The sequence below is a fragment of the Antedon mediterranea genome, chromosome 3 (assembly GCF_964355755.1).
Source record: "Antedon mediterranea chromosome 3, ecAntMedi1.1, whole genome shotgun sequence".
Lineage (NCBI taxonomy): Eukaryota > Metazoa > Echinodermata > Crinoidea > Comatulida > Antedonidae > Antedon > Antedon mediterranea.
Genome location: NC_092672.1, coordinates 19,438,281 through 19,457,415, shown reverse-complemented (window position 1 = coordinate 19,457,415; position 19,135 = coordinate 19,438,281). Strand labels below are relative to the sequence as shown.

At 32.4% G+C, this 19,135-nt stretch overlaps 2 protein-coding genes across 2 annotated transcripts in view; both read right to left on the bottom strand.

Moving 5' to 3' along the window:
* LOC140045020 (uncharacterized) overlaps positions 1-19,135 on the bottom strand; it is a 164,110-nt gene that overhangs the window by 59,268 nt on the left and 85,707 nt on the right. The window lies entirely within an intron of this gene.
* Positions 1,383-5,778, bottom strand: LOC140043688 (uncharacterized). The gene is made up of 7 exons (XM_072088191.1): positions 5,477-5,778; positions 5,176-5,265; positions 4,775-4,994; positions 4,285-4,320; positions 3,508-3,807; positions 2,585-2,902; positions 1,383-2,309 (listed from the first exon to the last, which is right to left on the bottom strand). The coding sequence occupies exons 1-7, from the start codon at positions 5,744-5,746 to the stop codon at positions 2,044-2,046; spliced, it is 1,500 nt and encodes a 499-aa protein (XP_071944292.1). The 5' UTR covers positions 5,747-5,778; the 3' UTR covers positions 1,383-2,043.

Here is a 19,135-nt window from a genome sequence, read left to right as displayed (position 1 = left end):
TATGACAGCAGTATAGTGTAATTTTATTGTATGCCAATCAATACAATATTAGTCCTATAGGGCTTGTTTACAAAAACATCAAATACAATTTAATGTTTCTGATGAGTTTTAATAAATAAAAGCGTTAAGTACATTCTCAAGCTTTGGAAAACAGTTATTATAGCAATATAGTATTTCAAGGACTTTATCTATGCCAATCAAGAGAATGCAGTACATAATTTGCATAATCAGGTGGTGTATCAAAGTATGAACTATGTTCTTTTGGTAAATAGGTCAGAGTTATATATAAATTATTAAAAAAAAAAATTATATCCACAAACAAAATAAAAGTAATTTCGCCATAAGTTCTCATGCAAAATATTTAATGTTTATAGATATAGTGATACTTAGAAAAAAAGGTCCCATACCTGGGCAACCATTATTGAAAAATGACACACCGGGGGTAAAAAATAATTGCTGTTATACAGTAAATTATCCCATCTCCGCACCTTTTGTTCTGTTTAGCAAGTCTGTCAACTATCAAAAAAAGATGATATGGCCATCAATCAACATTTGTAAGTCTAAATTACTACAAATTTGTAAGGCTTCTGTGCAGGATGTCGAAAAAAGTTAGTCTGTCCTAAATTAAGTGCATACAAATCAATAGTCCAATCCTTTACTAAATTCAGAAATAATGTAATAATAATCATTTATGTTTGCAAGATTGAAACCAATTTACCTTAACATTATATGAATTTACTTGTGACTCGCATTGAGATTTAAAAGAAAATAGAGAAACAAAAATACAATACAAAACAAAATATATATTGTATATCATTTATTAAAATAGAATATGAAATATATTATGCATTAACTAATTTGGCTTTAGTAAATGTATATATTCGATGTATTTAATTGTGATTAACGCATAAACCACAAAATTGTACATTATCTTTACCAGATAATTTTATAATTTTAGTCAATTCAATAAAAAAGATTGAAAAAAGCTATGCCATGAGACATTTAAATCTTTGACTTTTAATGGTTTTAAATTTATGTAGCGCAATTATGAATGTTAACATTCAAGTATATTGCTAATTAATATACAGTGTGTTATTATTTACACATATTTCTCATGTAAAACTTTGGGTACACCACAAGCGCTAACACTAACCATAGCCACCATAGCCGCACAAATTGCTAAGACTCATCTTGGACAATGTATCTCTATCATTGACATGACTGACTATATATATATATAAAAAACAAACAAAAAAGTCAATTACTTATTGCAGTTTCATCAAAATATAGCATAAATGAGTCAAGTTACATTCTAATATTGAATGTGATTGACTGATTGGAGGCATCTGTATGGCTAGTAAAAATATCTTTTATGTTGGTGATGAATGGGGAGAAAGGAACCATTCTGTTTTAAATTTTCAGAGGCTTGTTGATCAGTCACACACACTAGTATAGATAGCAGCTGATAATTGTTTTGTTATCAAACAGTATGTGGTATGGTTTTGTGAGTACACAACTTAAATCACATGCACATTGTGGGTGATATGACATTAAATAAATATACTACAGTACGGCACTGTATGTGGCATCAGTATATACAATTGAATACTGCAATTCGGTTTTGCGCATTTATTTTTGTTACAGAGATTGAGTAACCACACACTTGAGAAGAGTCTAGGCTGTTGACTGATCATGTTCAAGCAACCAGTAGTATTACACTGTCTGTTAGTTCTACTCCACGTCCAAAATTGGAGCACTGCCTTTTTGAAAGGCATTATTTTTTATTTAAGATTTAAGCAGATTAAAAAATACCCACACATATATAACACATACTTGAAATCTCATGTCAGGTACGTGACCTATATTAGAGTACTTGTATTCCTTTGGTCTATTAAGACATACTTAAAGATCTAAAAACATTGTTTCAATTCAATTCTTTATTGTCCTTTATAAACTATGTACTGTATCTCCTATTGTTCATACAAATTGTTTATTTGTTGAACTGAGTTACCATACAACTACAGTTCATATGGTCTACTGTTCTCAATAGACTGTTTCTAGTAATTGTACAATATCCATTCTCTCAACTGCTCTTAAGGCTTTTATTACTTCCTCTCGTTGGTTCACATCTCTTCCTTGCTTACATCGCCATTGTACCAGTGATTCCATAGTTGCTTCTACAGTAAGCATGAAATATTTTCTCTCATTTTGTGATAGTTCAACATCAGCAATACCAAGACCCCTGCAAAAACTCTTCCATTCTGTCATTTTCAGAGAAATTATCAGGAAGTCCAAGTCTGTTAAGCATCCTGTAAAAATACATTTAATTAAAACAATTTTGATCGTGTATGTTATATACAATTATTAATAATGAAAACAACAATTTTAATATTTGAATTAAAAAAATCCTCCAATATGCCTATAGGCTACATTTTGTTTTTCAAATGTTAAAACATTTGAAAAACAAAATGTAATATTTAATCATGTTTGTCCATCTCTCAACAATCTTATAAAAAGTAAATAAAAAAAATATAATCAGGTATATAGTTACAATAACATATTAAGAATAATAAGCGTTACCCACCTTGTCCTGATTGGTCTGTAAACATTGGAACTTCTGAACTGACGTCATCTTTGTATTCATGTCTTGTACACAGGCTATCAGCTAAATCAACACGTCCTTGTTGTTTTAAAGCCTTGATCATTGTAGGTATTTGATGTGCTGCTCTTTGTCTACCTCTCCACTTAACCAGGACTACCATTATGTCATCTTCATCATGTCTGTTTTTACCTGTGATATTACTGATAACATCCCATTTAATTCCAAGGCGCACTGCTAATCTTCTCCAATGTTGACCTAAATTGTCACAGATGAACAGTAGATCTTGATCATCAAAACGAGCTGTGAAATAATAAAGGCGTTAAGATAATGAGTTCTGTTTCAATTAAAATTCAACTCACAATTCCATTCAATCTTTTATTTTGGAATCATTTGTCCATAGAAAATAAACATAATTTTGTGTCAATTAACAAATTTAAATAAAAATATTAATACAAACAATATCTGAATAAATTAAATAAACCGACACAACCTTTATAACACACCTAAGAAGATTCTTAATCCATTTGGAGAATTGTGAGTTATTTTTTATTAAAATGTGCTATTGCTCTTTTAATGACGTCATTGAGAGTGCAATGTTGATATATGTGCACAAGAGCACTGAAATTTAGTTTTTGCATGTTTGTTTTTGTTACACGGTGAGTGAGCAACCACAAGTTACAAGAGGCTAGGTTGTAGTTGAATGACCACGTTGGATCAACCATTTGAATGATTTAGGCCTTTCCTTTCATTAAAACTAAAGGTAAAAATAGTAAAAATATTTTCTTAGGTGAAAGATGAAAATTTTATATATTTTCACCTCATAAATTATTTGTGCCATTGTACTTATAAACATTCATTATTTTTATACTATTTAATGGCAGGAATCACAATATAATGCTATATACCTGAAGGTTTGATAACCTTGGGTATTTCATCGTCAATGTATTTCTGAAACAGCAGATCAGCAAGATCATTACGATCATGATGCCTTAGTGCGGTGCACAATACTTGTTGCTGATTAAAGTCACTACCAATGCTGCTTCTCCAACGTTTCAGCATGTTTGCTGTAGCTTTATCTGTCTGCTTTTCATTATCAAATATAGTATTCACTGTAGACCATGTAAGCCCCAAACGAACACCAAATCGTCTACAGGAAAGATCCATCTCTGTAGACACACTTTCAATAGTAAGGTCATCCACATAGTCTATGATTTAAAAAAAAAACATTTTTAAATTTTCTTTTTATTATTTTTACATGGATCTGTCTCAAAAGTTCAAACAAACAATGTTTTTAAAACATAATAAGCAATATTAAGGCTACATATAATAATACAAAAATAAGGTTCAATCAAGTCTTCCAGAATGTACTAATTGCTGTACTAATGTGTAAACAATACTATATTGTCATATGTACAAAGAAGAAGTAATATTTTGAAACAATTATGCCATTTACATTGAGTGGTATCATATTCCTCATCAACTAGAGGTACTAACAGTGTATGCTATGAAAGTGATATTAATTCTATTTCAATAACAGATGTAAAAATATAAAAATCCTATAAGAATTGCATATAGATTTTTAATATTCTATCCAATGCCTATGTAGTAGTTGCTTACTAGTAGAAGTGTATTCAATATATTATGATACGAAATACGTCTGTATCTGTAAAAGTCATATTTACCAATGTTATTCACATACTTGTCTTCAATGGACTCCTCTGGAAAAAAGAAGGTTAAATAATAACAGATATTTAGGCTTTCACTATGAATTGAAAATCATAAAAAATGCGTACTACTGTAAATCTTTTAATTTTATCTAGCTTCTAATGTGTACAGACACAAATGATACATACATTTACAACAAGGGTCTCAAGGCATAGTAACAAATAGAGAAATGAACTTTGCCCAAAAATACATCTATCAGTTGAAACCAGCATTATTTAGGGCATAATACTATAAGTTACTTGATATATACACATATATCTGACATTTTGGAAAGGAACAAATATTGGTATGTGTTCATTTTTTGTGTTAAATTTATACAAATCCGTTAAAGTGATTTTGTAGTTTTACCCTAGAGAAAAATAACATTGCATTATTGCAAGATTGTATTATATTATTCATTTTTCGTCAACATCCTACCTAGGCTTCATAATAATAATAATAATTTACCCTTTGATAGGACATTGTCTCCAAACAGATTATGGTAACGTTTCACTTCCATTCCTCTGCTTCCACATGGCAACACATCTTTGTCAAATTTGCGTACAACATGCATATGAGTAGGTTCACCTTTTGAAGCACACACACAAGGGATGTACATCTTTACTTTAACACCATGTGCATTCTTCTCACTCAAAAAGTCTAATTCTTTTTGAAGGAAACTAAGCACCTGAAAAATAAATAAAGTTGTAACAGTAATGCAATAACAATTAAAAAGGAACAAATTAAGAGGCATATATCAGTATTTCTAATGGCTAATTGTGTAAATAGAATTATGCTTGTGAAAGATGTAAAAGCAACAAGTTGGAGGTTATTCTAAATAAAGTGTAGAATGTTTGATACTGGCTTACCTTCTTACAGATGCTAGGTTGTGGATCATCATCTTCAGGAGAGCTGCTTCCTGATTCTGTTTTCATGATTGTCGTTCTGACAATTGTTGTCTGCAATTACAAAAAAAACATATCAATCCTTTAAACATTTTTACTCTAATCTAAAAGTCCATATAATTAACTTGTCTATCAAGATTTTCATCTTCATTGGATTCTGCCGTCATCCATTATTTGTCATTATTGTTGTTTTACCTCATTGTTTTTTGGTCGAAATAATAGACTTTTGAGTAGAATTGAATAAAACTATTTATTATTATTTTACCTGGAACAAACGACGGTTGTTAATAGTAGCAACATTTAGAAGCACAAGATGATGGCCATCAACATTCAGTTCTACATGCTCATAAGACAATGTAGGCTCAACATCTTCCATTTGAAATTCCTCAATAAATTTAGTTGCAACACGTTGGAAGAGATCATCTGGAAGGTAGCCATCAAAGTCATGAAAGAGAGAAATAGCATGCTTCTCTTCATATTCAGCAGCCTTTGTATCATCACGTTGGGGCTTTAGGCGTGAAAGAACATAGAACATTCGTCCAACATTCTGTAGAAACAAAAATGGAACACGAGTCCTAGATAGAATATATGAACAAATAATTAAACTAAAATGTTAAATAAAATGTAAATACCTCTTGACTCCTTTTTTCACACATTAACCCAAAGGTTTGCATGAGAGACACAAAGAAGATAATCATCTCATCTGACTCATCCTTCCAAATATGCTGCAACAGTCTTTCATCTAGTTTGCCCCGATTTAAATTTCTCCAAAGCTGTTTCAGAGATGGCTAAAAAGCATAAAAGCACAAAAGTAGATTCAGTAGAATCTCTCCTTTGGGAAAAGCTTATTGAAGCTTACTTGTGAAATGAATGAGAGGCAGATTAATACCACGACTAACCTCTATTAAGGGGACACTTTGTTGGGTCTTCCCTTAAACCTTATTAAAACTTACTTGGGAAATGAATGAGAGGCAGATAACACTATGGCTAACCTCTATTAAGGGGACACTTTGGTGGGTCTTCCCTTAAACCTTATTAAAACTTACTTGTGAAATGAATGAGAGGCAGATTAACACCATAGCTAACCTCTATTAAGGGGACACTTTGTTGGGTCTTCCCTTAAACCTTATTAAAACTTACTTGTGAAATAAATGAGAGGCAGATTAACACCATAGCTAACCTCTATTAAGGAGACACTTTGTTGGGTCTTCTCTTAATGGGAGTGGTACAGTAATATGTTTAAAAATACATATTTTAGTATTAGAATATAATAGAATTAATAAGGTATAATTTCATTCTCTGTGTGGCAGATATTACATTTTTACAGCTAAATCCATCACACTAAAAAAAAATTACCACAATGTTTACGTCTGATATTCACCAATGATTGACACCACTCAAAGAAGTGAAGTTTGATAACCTGAATGCTGGGATCTATAACTGTGATGATTGTTTTAAACTTGTCAACTACTCCCATCAAATCTATAACAATTTTTTCTTTGAAGATCTTGTCATCTGGGTAGAACAGAATTTCGCCGATGTCGTGCAAGTACTCAAGAAACAGTTTTCTGTCAGTTATCTTACACCGAGCAAGTAAGTCATTAATCTAAAATGGTAAATAAATATCATAATGAAAAAAAAAATGTTGATTAATTACAAACTGGTTTTCTGTTGATGTTATCATTTATTTCGTTGTTGAAAGGTTGTTTATATAGGACATAATACTTTATCATGCAAGGATAGATTTGAATTCTGAAATTTTCCCAACCAACAGTAAACTCAAGGTTCACCACTTACTTCAATAATTATTAGAGGACAAAAAATGTTCCTTTTGTTTTGGTACTTGGTACTCTACTAAAATTGCACCGTTCCTGTTTGATAAACATTTGTTGAAGATTCAACATAAACAGTCAATTAACACAGACAGAAAAGCAGGGATTACTGTTATATTACTATCAATAACAAACTTGTATCCCACACAATTTCAAATGTAATGAAAAGAGTTTGCTTTTTTTTCACTTTAATTAACACCATTCAATGCAACGCAATACTCAGAAAACAGGGTTTAATGCTTCAAATGTAATGGATGTTAAACATTAAAAGACACATTCATCAATCGATTTGTTAAAGATATTTTTATTCTAACCTCAGAAGTTGGTAGATATAGTTTGGCTTTTCGTAACTGTTGTATATCCAGCAGTACTTGCAGCCATTTAATTGGAAAAGTAAGAATCATCATCTGGACTAATTTTTGTATTTGGAGAATGATTTTAGAAGCACCGCTCTTTTCAAATGGGACACTGTTTTCAATAGTAAAGAGCTCTCCTTGATACACCATGTCTTCAAATGGTTTTCCTTCCAGAGCTTTCCAAAGTATATTTTCTATTTCCTTTACCTAAAATAAATATATCAGGCATCTGCTATTAACAACACTATCATGGAAGTGGAATTAACAACAATCATATATCAGGCATCTGCTATTAACAACACTATCATGGAAGTGGAATTAACAACAATCATATTATATCAGGCATCTGCTATTAACAACACTATCATGGAAGTGGAATTAACAACAATCATATATCAGGCATCTGCTATTAACAACACTATCATGGAAGTGGAATTAACAACAATCATATATCAGGCATCTGCTATTAACAACACTTTCATGGAAGTGGAAATAACAACAATCATATATCAGGCATCTGCTATTAACAACACTATCATAGAAGTGGAAATAACAACAATCATATATCAGGCATCTGCTATTGGCACAGTTTGTGTTAAGGTAAAGAATAACTTGAAGGAAACATTTTATTTATGTACAATTACATAAACATTTGAAATTTGTAAAATCTACTTACAGTTGTTGGATCACGAACTTTAGCTGGGGCATTAAGACCTTCATTCAGGTTGAATACCACACATACAACAGCATAAGATACCATGAATATCTAGTAAACATAATCATAATAGTCAATATTACAAACTGTTTATACACATGTGTCAGATACTGGCACAACGAACTGATTATTTGATACTTTTATTTTCCTCACAAAGTGCATGTTCACCTTGGAAACATTTACAATCTTAATCATTGGTTTAATATATAATGAATGTTTTATTCCATTCTTCCTCTCTCTCTCTCCCTCTTTGTTATCCATCTAGGCTAATATTACATTATGGTAGACATCAATGAATACTATTTTACTTAAAGTCTCTCAAAACTGGACACCCTTTGGCTGGCATACCGAAATTCTGATATTCCAAATGTATTTTATCTTTGTGAGTGAGCAAGCTTTTTGATTTCAGTGCTGATATTGTAACAAGGCCAAAAGACAAAGTAAATGTTCACAACCTCAGATGGAGGCATGTATATTAAATATTGACGGCAAACTAATCTCTATTAATAAAAATTAAATACACCAATAAAATGTACCCGTTGTATCACATGGTAAATTGGTTGACCACCAAAGTCCCAGATGTTCATAACAAACTTGTTGCTATCCATTTTAGAGTCACCACCTTCTCTTGCAGAGCGAAGTTTGCTTACAAATTTGTTCCTGAACCCTTTAGGAATTTCTGGTCTCTCAAGTTTTTCTTCAGAGACTGGTTCTGTTGTGATAAAATAATAATACACAATTCAACAGTTTCATTCAATATCATAACCATAATCTTAATTTTAATTTTAAAGACAGATGGAGGCAGGCTGAGTATATAGAGCAGAATGACAGGTCATTACCAACTATAACTTTTTTTGTTAAAAGAAAAAGTATTTCCAATGCAATATTCAAGTATTCTAAACCTTATCTTTTCCAATCAATGGTTTAGTGATGAGTTTATTTAACCACATTGTACTGCAAGTTGAATAGATTACACAGCAGTGTCATACAATATACAAATATTAGTATTAACTGTCAAAGTAACTTGCAAGATAATATATGTTCATTAGCAGACACTGATGATTATCATAAAATTTCCGCTTCTTTAATAATTAACTTTTATCTTTCTAATTTGTTTTGTGTCAGCATTGAGATAGAAGAAGACAAGAAGTGACGAAATTGTGGACCTTTATTATTTGTTTAATTATTGACCTTGGGATAGTATTGGATGTGAAAGGGGTGTTTCTGGGATTTATTTGACACTAAGAAGATGGTTGATATTTTGTTTGGAAGGATTGGGAATTTGGGGAATGGTATAAATTGTGTGGGGAATAGGGATACTGTATCATTGTTTGGGAATTGCTTGGTTTTTTTTGTGGTTTTTTTTTTTTTGGGGGGGGGGGGGGGTTTGGATTATAAGAGAAAGAATTGTTTGTCAAAGATTATTAAATTTACTTTTTACATTTTTATGTGTACAGTTGTGGCTATTTATCGTTGTTTGCCGGTAGTTACCAGGAATTACATATCCGAAAGAGCCGTAGTTGCGGCTGTGTGACATAGACATAGAATGTTTGAACAAATCTCTGAATTTAAAATCACCCACATAGGCCTATAATGACATCATCTTACAGTACCCATCTAAAAGCGCACAAAAAAACAAAGCTGAACTAATGTTTTTTTTTCAAATGTCATTACAGCAACTGTTACTTAAAAACAGTTTACACTACCTTATAACAGCAAAATTAACCTATTCATTAATACTGTTACTGTTAATATTAACAATTAAAAAGCGCACACTATTCATTGAGTGATAGTAGTCGTTTAAACACAATATACAGTAATATTTATATTTAAAACTATATTGTAGTACCCGTCTATACCTCACAAACTAAACAATTTGGTGAAATAGGCACTAATGTGGATTTTTTAAATTTCATGATATCAACTGTTACCTGAAAACATATTAATTATAGTACAGGAAAACTATGAAATATGGTTGAAAAAAATGCAACAGAATTTATTTCACCACAATGCATTTCTATAAGGTCCCAATATGAACATACTAAAAGTCTAGAAAAATCCAGGTAGGGGAAATAGGTTTTTTTAAACAAAATGGCCGCCAATGGCGAAAAATGCCTAAAAAAAGACAAAAAACATAAATGATAGATCTAATTACCACTTTATAACAGTTTTTACAATGGTTTATATATTTCTTTACAGTTTCGAAGATCTGAACTACAATATACACATTATTTTAAGTGCTGTTAATTAGAAAATGGCCGAAAAACAAATGTTTAAGTATCTAGATATATCCCTATTGTTATAATATATAAAACGCAGTCTAATGCATAGGATTACGGTGTCTAATAATAAATCAGTTCATTTACATTTGTACTGTTATAACAATATATTACAACATTGTTGGTGCCAGCGGAGAGGTGTATAGGGATGGGAGATCATATGGGAAGGGTGAGGGAGTCTGTCCAATTGGCTATTTTCGGGAGTATATGTACTGTAGACAGCCAGTTACTTATTCGCCGTAGATGCAAAAAAGTTCGCGGAACTGGGTGGAAAATGGTAAAGTAGGTCAAGGGTGATCGATCCATACCAAAACATTTTGAAAAAATTAAGTAGGTCAAGTGTTATAACGTTCGTAAAGCCAGTTACTTATTCGCCGTAGAGGGCGTAGATGCACAAAAGTTCGCGGAACTGGGGTGGCAAATGATAAAGTAGGTCAAGGGTGATCGATTTATACCAAAATATTTTGAAAAAATTAAGTAGGTCAAGTGTTATAACGTTCGTAAAAGCTAGTTACTTATTCGCCGTAGAGGGTGTAAATGAATAAAATGTTAATGAACTTTGACCGGAAGAAGTAGAGGAGGTCAAAGCTAACATGTTGATGCAATAAACAACTCAATTAGACAGTTATTACGTATTAAAATCTGTTTTTAAAAACATTTGTGACTGTCCCTTTAATTGAATTTGAATAAGTACCTAGGAACTTAGTAACCAACTTCACAGACATGAGTAAAAGTAATGTTACCCAATTTAAGTTTGCTATTATTTGTTTATTTATGATTTAGTTCTTGATCATATAAACTCAGTACAATACTATGAACAGTATGCTTTATGCTATCATTCTAAATTAAGAGATTAACAGTTATTGTATCGAGGTACAGCCAATGCGTATGAATGATGCGTTCTATCTATTGATATCAATTGTATTGTTAATAATAGAATGATTCTAGCAATGTTATATGAACAAATAAGCAGGTATGAAACGCCAAAGAATTAAAAAGAATTTATTTACAAGCACACTGTTAACTGTGTACTAAAAATAAGTATTTTGTATGAGGAGTAATAAAATGTTCCCCAAAAGTTTGCTATCATTTGTTCATTTATTGTTAGTTCTTGATGAACCTTGGTATGATCAGTATGCCTTATTAATCTTGTTTAACAAATTTAAATCAATTTTGCTACCAATCCATACAACATTTTCCCAAACTAGCTGAATTATTAAAAGCTGAATGATAATTTTAAAGACACCTTCCCACCGTTTTTTAGATCTATTTTAAGATCACAAACTATATTTAATGTAATAATAATACTATTATGGTCCTAATGCGATAACTTTTTTCCTCTTTAAATGGTTAAAAATGTGAAGAATAAGTCGATTCTAATAATTATAGCGGCCCGCTATAAATCCCAAAATGCATTGCGCGCGGATTGATATTTCTGTTTTTCTTCTGTAATTCACCCACTTTTTGACCGACTCCTAACTTTGCAGCGAAAATACCGGGTTTTCCCCAATTTGTATCAACGGAGTCTGGCAAAAATAGAAAGACAATTAATGCAGCAACTATACAACGGCAGGCTAGGTATATAGCTAGTGTACGATGTTCGTACGTTACCGATGTTTACCAGCTAGGCCTACAAAACTAAGCCTAGCTAGACTAGGCCTAATGACCGTCCACGAGAGGTTAGTTGCGGCGAGCTACTTAGATAGTGACATTGTTTATCACTTCTTATCATAATTTACCATAAAACGTACATTTAAGACAAGGAATGACCTGGTTTAATGTTTTTAAAGTAATATATATGTATTATTTTTACAAAACGTCACAAATTGTAGGGAAGGTGTCTTTAATTTAATAGGCTATAAAGTTTGAAATAGAACATTATTTTTTTAGTACAAGTTTAGGGTGTATTAGAAAAATAAAATTGTGCCACCCAGAATTGTTGTTTTGAAAATAGCACTAATTGTGTGTTTTAGATTTTTATTTATTCTTCCTCACATCTCAAATGTGCAATAAAAATGAACTTGTATTTTGTTAAGTGGTACTTAATTAGGTTGACTAATCAATCAGGGAGTTTTTTCCAAACAATGGCCATTTTTCAGTGTGTGAATTTTTTTGGTATTGAGGTTTTTAGTTTTCTACAAATTTTCTTACGTTTTTCAAAAACTTATCGGCTTTTGTGTAAAATGTATAACAAGTGCCTTTGTTTGGGACTTTAAAATGTACGTCAGTGACTAGTTTTCTTAATTATTAGTAGGCTACTAGAAATAGCACCAATCAAAATTCCTTGCACACGCTTTCTTGTACCATGGAGGAAATATATATTTCTTCCACGCTTGTACTCAGCTTTTTTCCTCTTGTTGTACCATATATTTGTTTAATACTGTTTGATTACAGTACTGTTTAGAATTGGTATTGTGGTACAGGAGACATGCATAGTTGGTGATATTGTGTTCTTTCAACTAGTTAAAGTTCCTTTCTTCCTTTCAACTAAACTATGAAAACTTTTATGAAATGCCAGAAAATGATTGAGAAACACGCCAACTGTAGAACTATCCTAGAGTTAAAACTTGATTTTATATCAATCATAGAGATCTGTTTTAATAAAGTTAAATTTGTATAATTATTTTGAATAGAAACCTTTTATTTTCAGTAAATTTATAAGAGGAAAAGCCTCATCCCCCACAACTACCAGCGGTATTCTCCCCAGGTCGGGGCTACCTGGAAGTTCTCTTGGTTGAGGAATGCCAAGGAGTCCTTTGTCAAGTCCTTGACATAGGGTACTTCGTGCGAAAATACCTCCATCACTATTGGAACCGTAGTTACCAACATCTACGTAGATAAAGTTATATTCGGCATCTATCATTGCCATAAGCACAAGAGAAAAGTGTCCCTTATAGTTAAAATACATTGAACCGCTGTTCGCAGGTGCTTGAATCTGAACGTGTTTGCCGTCTATGGCCCCGATTGCATTTGGAAAGTTCCAACGTACCCGACGTTCCAACGTACATTTCAGGCAATTTTAAGCGTTTACAAAATTGCCATGAGTGCGCATATTTTTGCGCGCGCACTGCGCGTTAAATGTTATTGCGCACTCTTTTTGCCCGATTTCTGTTTTCTTGACTTACTTTTCAACTCGAAATTACGTTATACGAGCACGTCGAAAGTGACAGGCTACGCACGTGTAAATTTAAAAAAAATAAATGTTTTTAAACATTTCAACATTTTTAAACATGTTCAGTAATTTCGGTCAGTATAGTTCACTATGTCGGTCGGTCGGTCTCTCTGTCTGTCTGTCTGTCGGTCTGTCGGTCTGTCTGTCGGTCTGTCTGTCGGTCCGGTATCACTATGCATTGTAGCACGCGACTTAATGGCTGTTGGCCTTGTTCCAAATGGATTCGCATACCTCAGAGATTATATAGCAGATTGAGGCCTTTGAAACACGGTACTCAAAACTTAATGTGCCATATGAGTCTCCAGTTGCTAAAAACCTGTAAGAAGAATGTAAAAACAATGTATTCGCAGTCCATAACTGTATAGTAATAATCATAATAATAATCTTTATTGGAAACAGCACTTTTATATCAGTGGCACTCGTGTGAAGACGAGAAATTAAAAAACAAGAAAATACAAAACTTTAACCTAATAATTCAAAATTAACTTATTATAATATCCAATTATAGGCCTAATTCCTAATTATTTTAATATATAACTTTAATTACTACTATAGTAGGCCTACTACTACCCATACATTGGGCATATAATACTGTAAGCCTACAACTATATAACTACGTTAATCGTATATATTAGTAAAGTTATTAGAGATTAGAATACGTTCCTTACCTTAGACAGATACTAAGTCTTTCTTTCGCACATATGCTTTCACGAAAACGAGTGTTTTCTTTGCCGATGTCCGAATCAATGTAAGCTAATAGCTCGGCGAATTGGACTTTTGTCATTCGGAAATATTCGTAAAACTTGTCGCCAAATATCGCCAATTCATTACATATTTAAAGTTTGATATGAACCGTGCGTTTTTCAATGTTTGTAAATGTCGTGTACCCATTCTCTTTTTCTTTTCTTATGTTGTTGATAAGCAACATATAGGAGAAGCATCTCATCGTCACTGGAATCACTATCCGCCATTATTGATTGATTGATTAATTAATTGATTATGTGACCTCAAGTATTTTTAATTAAAATTCAAAATAAAGTGGCAACTTAACATTTGCGAAAATCAAAAACTAATTTATAAATATGTGAGCACCTAAATTCTAATATTTTAAGTTTAAGTCTCCATCTTTAAAAAAAAATTGGCAACATTATTGTATAAATTACAAATTATCAATTTGTAACATTGCATAGTAACGTAGTAAGCGTATCACGGTCAACGTCATCACCTCCACGACAATCGTTACCAAATCGTTCGAATGTAAACGCGGACCTGTTACGACGACGACACGACAACGACATTCGTGTCGTTATCGTGTCGTTATCGTATCTAGTGTAAATGGCGCTTAACTCTCTCTCGTGACTCCGGAGAGTTTGCGGACGCAAAGCTCCATTTCCTATTCTCCCAATGTAAAGTTTAGCAGGCTAACTCTCTCGTGACTCTGGAGAGTTTGCGGATGCAAAGCTCCATCCCTATTCTTCCAATGTAAAGTTTAGCAGGCTAACTCTCCTGACTCTGGAGAGTTTACAGACGCCAGCGCAAAGCTCCTTTCATAAAGTTTAGTTTAGCAGGGCGACATGTGACATGTATACTGTATTTTAATAATAATTCATTAGAAGATAATTAATAGGAAAGTTATATTTTAAAGATGTGACCTATACCAATTAATAATTACAATAATTACTACGTTTTGTTTTAAATTTAAAATGTGTTTATCGTGGACGACGTGTGAATGTGTTTTTGACCCGGGCTTCCTTGTCCTTTGTGACTAATAATAGAGGCATATTTGCGTATTTTAAAATAAATACGCAATAAAATTCATATAAATAAAAATTATATTATATAATATTTATTTTTATATTATTATATATTAAAATGTATTTTATCTATTATTAAGTATTTAAAAAAAAATAAGCACAGATGCCGGTGGTGAGCAATATATGCGCACTTAAAATAACTTTGGAAAACACCCACCCTAGTTTCAAAACACGATCGCATGTCACAAGGTTAAAATAAAAGATGATGAAATTATTTTGTTATCAATCAGGCTTTTTAATTATATTAAACTCCCCAAAATTTATTTTCTGCGATTAAAATTATAATTTTAATAAAAATATATTTTCCGTAAAATAATCTAATTAATTTAGTATTAGGCCTAGTATAAGACTAACATCAATTCTTTTCAAAACTACACTGTTTTATTTGACATTGCGTGAACCTGAAAATCGCCAACGAAATGTCAACTATGTTACACCAATACCACACATGGATAAGTAGCCTGCTACCAAGATCGGGCCAACGCGACAGGCCCCAGTTTTTAGGGCTTTGACTAGTTTACGCACGATTTTACTGATATAGAAAAGATTATTTAAGTTCAGTTTATTAGTGTTAGATTGATTTTTAGGAGTTTAATTGATTATTTTGCGGTTAGGTCTAGGGATGGCCTAAGCCTCTTCCTATTTTATTTATGGGCCTGGCTGTCCATCGTCAGTCCTGATTGTTTTAAACAAACATGGTAACAGACCTACACAAATCAAAAGACATCTCCCTGGCATTACAAACACGAATTAATGATCACAAAAAAGATGTTACAACAAACACGGGGGGAGTAATGACTAGGGCCTCCAGAACATCCACATCTTCGATCATACACAAATCTGCCATTACAGAACATGTCATAAAACAAAAACCAAACTGGGAGGCTACCATCTTAACCAAAGAGCCTAAACGCAAAGACAGACAGATTAGAGAATCATTACATATAAGGAGAAATAAGGAGAAGACCATGAACCGGGACGCGATTTTTTTTTTCGTACATAAGTTGGGGACCCCTCATGGAACGTCACAAAATAAACATGAATAATTCATCAGTTAAATTTGTTGTTCCGTGTGCACCCAAGCGTATAGCAACAAGAAGTGATTTACACAACTGCGATACGATACTTTCTACAGTGTAGCCTAGGATTCTAAGTCAATTCACGTGATTGCCTTCGCGCACTCTTCTTCACACAAAATGTGTCGAGTCGAGGCTAATCGACAGCTAGGCAAGACATATTAAACTAAGTAGTAATTCATTGGACATAGCCCAAATAAAGCTTAGACCCACAAGAATAAAGAATTTGTATAATTTGTGTACTGTATTTGTTTAATTCTGCTATTTTATTATCAAACAATATGCATGTACTCAAAGGAACTTTAAAAATGCGCGTATATGAACACATGAGATGGAAAGATTAAACCCACGAGAATAAAAAATGTATTTTTGTGTAAAATGTTTATTTTTTAATTTTGCTGACTTACTCGGATTGTGTCATACCTAACACACACACACACACACACAGCTACTACTAGAATTGACATGGGTTTAGAGACTAATAATTAGGCCTAATAGTATTAATAGAATTTGAAACTATAATTTTAACACGTAATTCTTTAGTAATAAATTATATTGAAAACACCATAAACTAAAGGCTGATTATTTCAAAAATCCACACAAAACGCCGCTATTTTTCTATGAAATCGCACGCCGCAACAACAGCGGAGATAGGCCTAAACATCGTACCGCACTTGTGTAATCACTTCTTGTTGCTATACGCTTGGGTGCACACGGAACAAGAAAATTTAACTGATGAATTATTCATGTTTATATTATGACGTTTCATGAGGGGGTCCCCAACTTATGTACGAAAAAAAAAATCGCAACCGGGACACTGGAGCCCACGAACTCTCGCATTTGTACAATGATTTGATAGACACATCACCTGGCCGAGCCCCGCACAACCTCCAACCTTCAACCGGAGGCGTACGACATCATCAACAGATGACGTCAAGAATGACCAAGCTGCATTAACACTCCGCAGTCAGTTGAGAAGGATCTCTGATAGAGATCGAAACGTTCGAGTAAGTACTCCGTTAACTTGTGCTTTTACAAAAACGAAATTTGTCATCTATACAAAATCGAAGCTAAATGAAATTCTTTCATATCAAAGTAATATTAAAGTTATTCACTTTAAGTCGAAATTTAGAGCCAAAAACAACAAGTTTACGTCATTAACAGGTAAATTAATTAGATTACATTTCGTCTGGGAAATCGTCGCAAGCGAACGTAAACAAAGATTTCAAACCATGAGTTATGCATGATGCTAATTAGGATTGTTTACAACTCGTCACGGTTGAGAAGGTGTTTTCACACAGATCGCGAGGAAGTTTTATGATTATGCATACAGAGTAGCCAAACAAGCGCGTTGCATTATGAGATATGTTTTGATTGAAAATTTTGACTGGAAGTCAAAGTTATTTTTGGAACAAAAAAACATCTGCATTTCGGTTAAAATATTTTTTTTTCCGACTAATTTTTGGTGAAAGTTAATAACTATTATGATACTTCAAAATGACCCCCTTTTTTCAAAATTAAAAAAAAAAAATTTTTTTTGAATTAGTCAAAGGGACAATACATCTTTAATTATTAACAATTTTTAATGATATAATGTTTATTGTTCAAAACATTGTTTAAATCGATTTTGGGTGATTTATGTTTACTTTATGGTTTGTAATATTGTGTTTCTTTATAAGAGATGTATGCGACATTATTCTACAGAGAGGAAATAAAGGAAGGAAATAATTGAGCATAATAAACCACCAATAGCTGATTAAGAAAATATACAGCTTCCTCTACCTATTTTTTAAAGGATGAAAAAAAGAAAAGAATAAAAAAGCTAACAGAAAGATTTTGGGGGTGGGAGGTGGGGTTTTGATAGATGGCGAGATGGGGTTCTTAATCCCACTAAGATTAAAAAAAACTTTAGTAATACAGAGGGGTAAAGTATAGTGGGAGGAATTGAGGTCAGCCTTACAAAATTAAAAATGATTATTGTAATAAAAATTCTTTTAAACAGCATCAATCTGTGTTCAGTCAGCCGGCCCCAACCATGATTGGGGCTGAGGTGGATGGAGATGTAGGTTTAAAAAGAAAACATTGTACACAAAACGTTCTAGTGTTAGAGTGCCATTTCCAGGCATCTAGATGTCCATATTCCTACAATTTTACACACTTTTTAGCACTGATAGACCAGGGTGTGAAAGTTCTGCCTTTTTTTGTTTGTTAATTAGATCAATGTGTCTAAATGTGCAAGTTGTCTGTATGTGTACAGCAAAGCTTCTGTGTGCACAATTATCATAGTACGTGTAATTGTTTAAGAGTGTGTATGTAACAGTTTCTCTTTAGTGTCAGGAGAGTGAATTCATCAATGATTATTAGATTAATTGCAACAAAGGCTATATTATACGCCTATAATGCCATCAAGTGTTTTATAAAGTTATTTTCAACAGCGCCACCAATGATTTGTAATATACAGTAACTTTGTGTTGTATCTTTTAGTTGTGTTCCCTTTCAATGTTTGTTTATTTGTATTTTACATCCTTCTATTCATAGATAAATACATGTCATAAATCCCATAAATAGACCTAAAAGTTGATAAGCAAACAAAGAATTCAAGCATATCTGTTTAATTATGAAATATATTGAGGTAAAGAAGACTCAAATCAAATCAAATCAAATCAAATCAAATCAAATA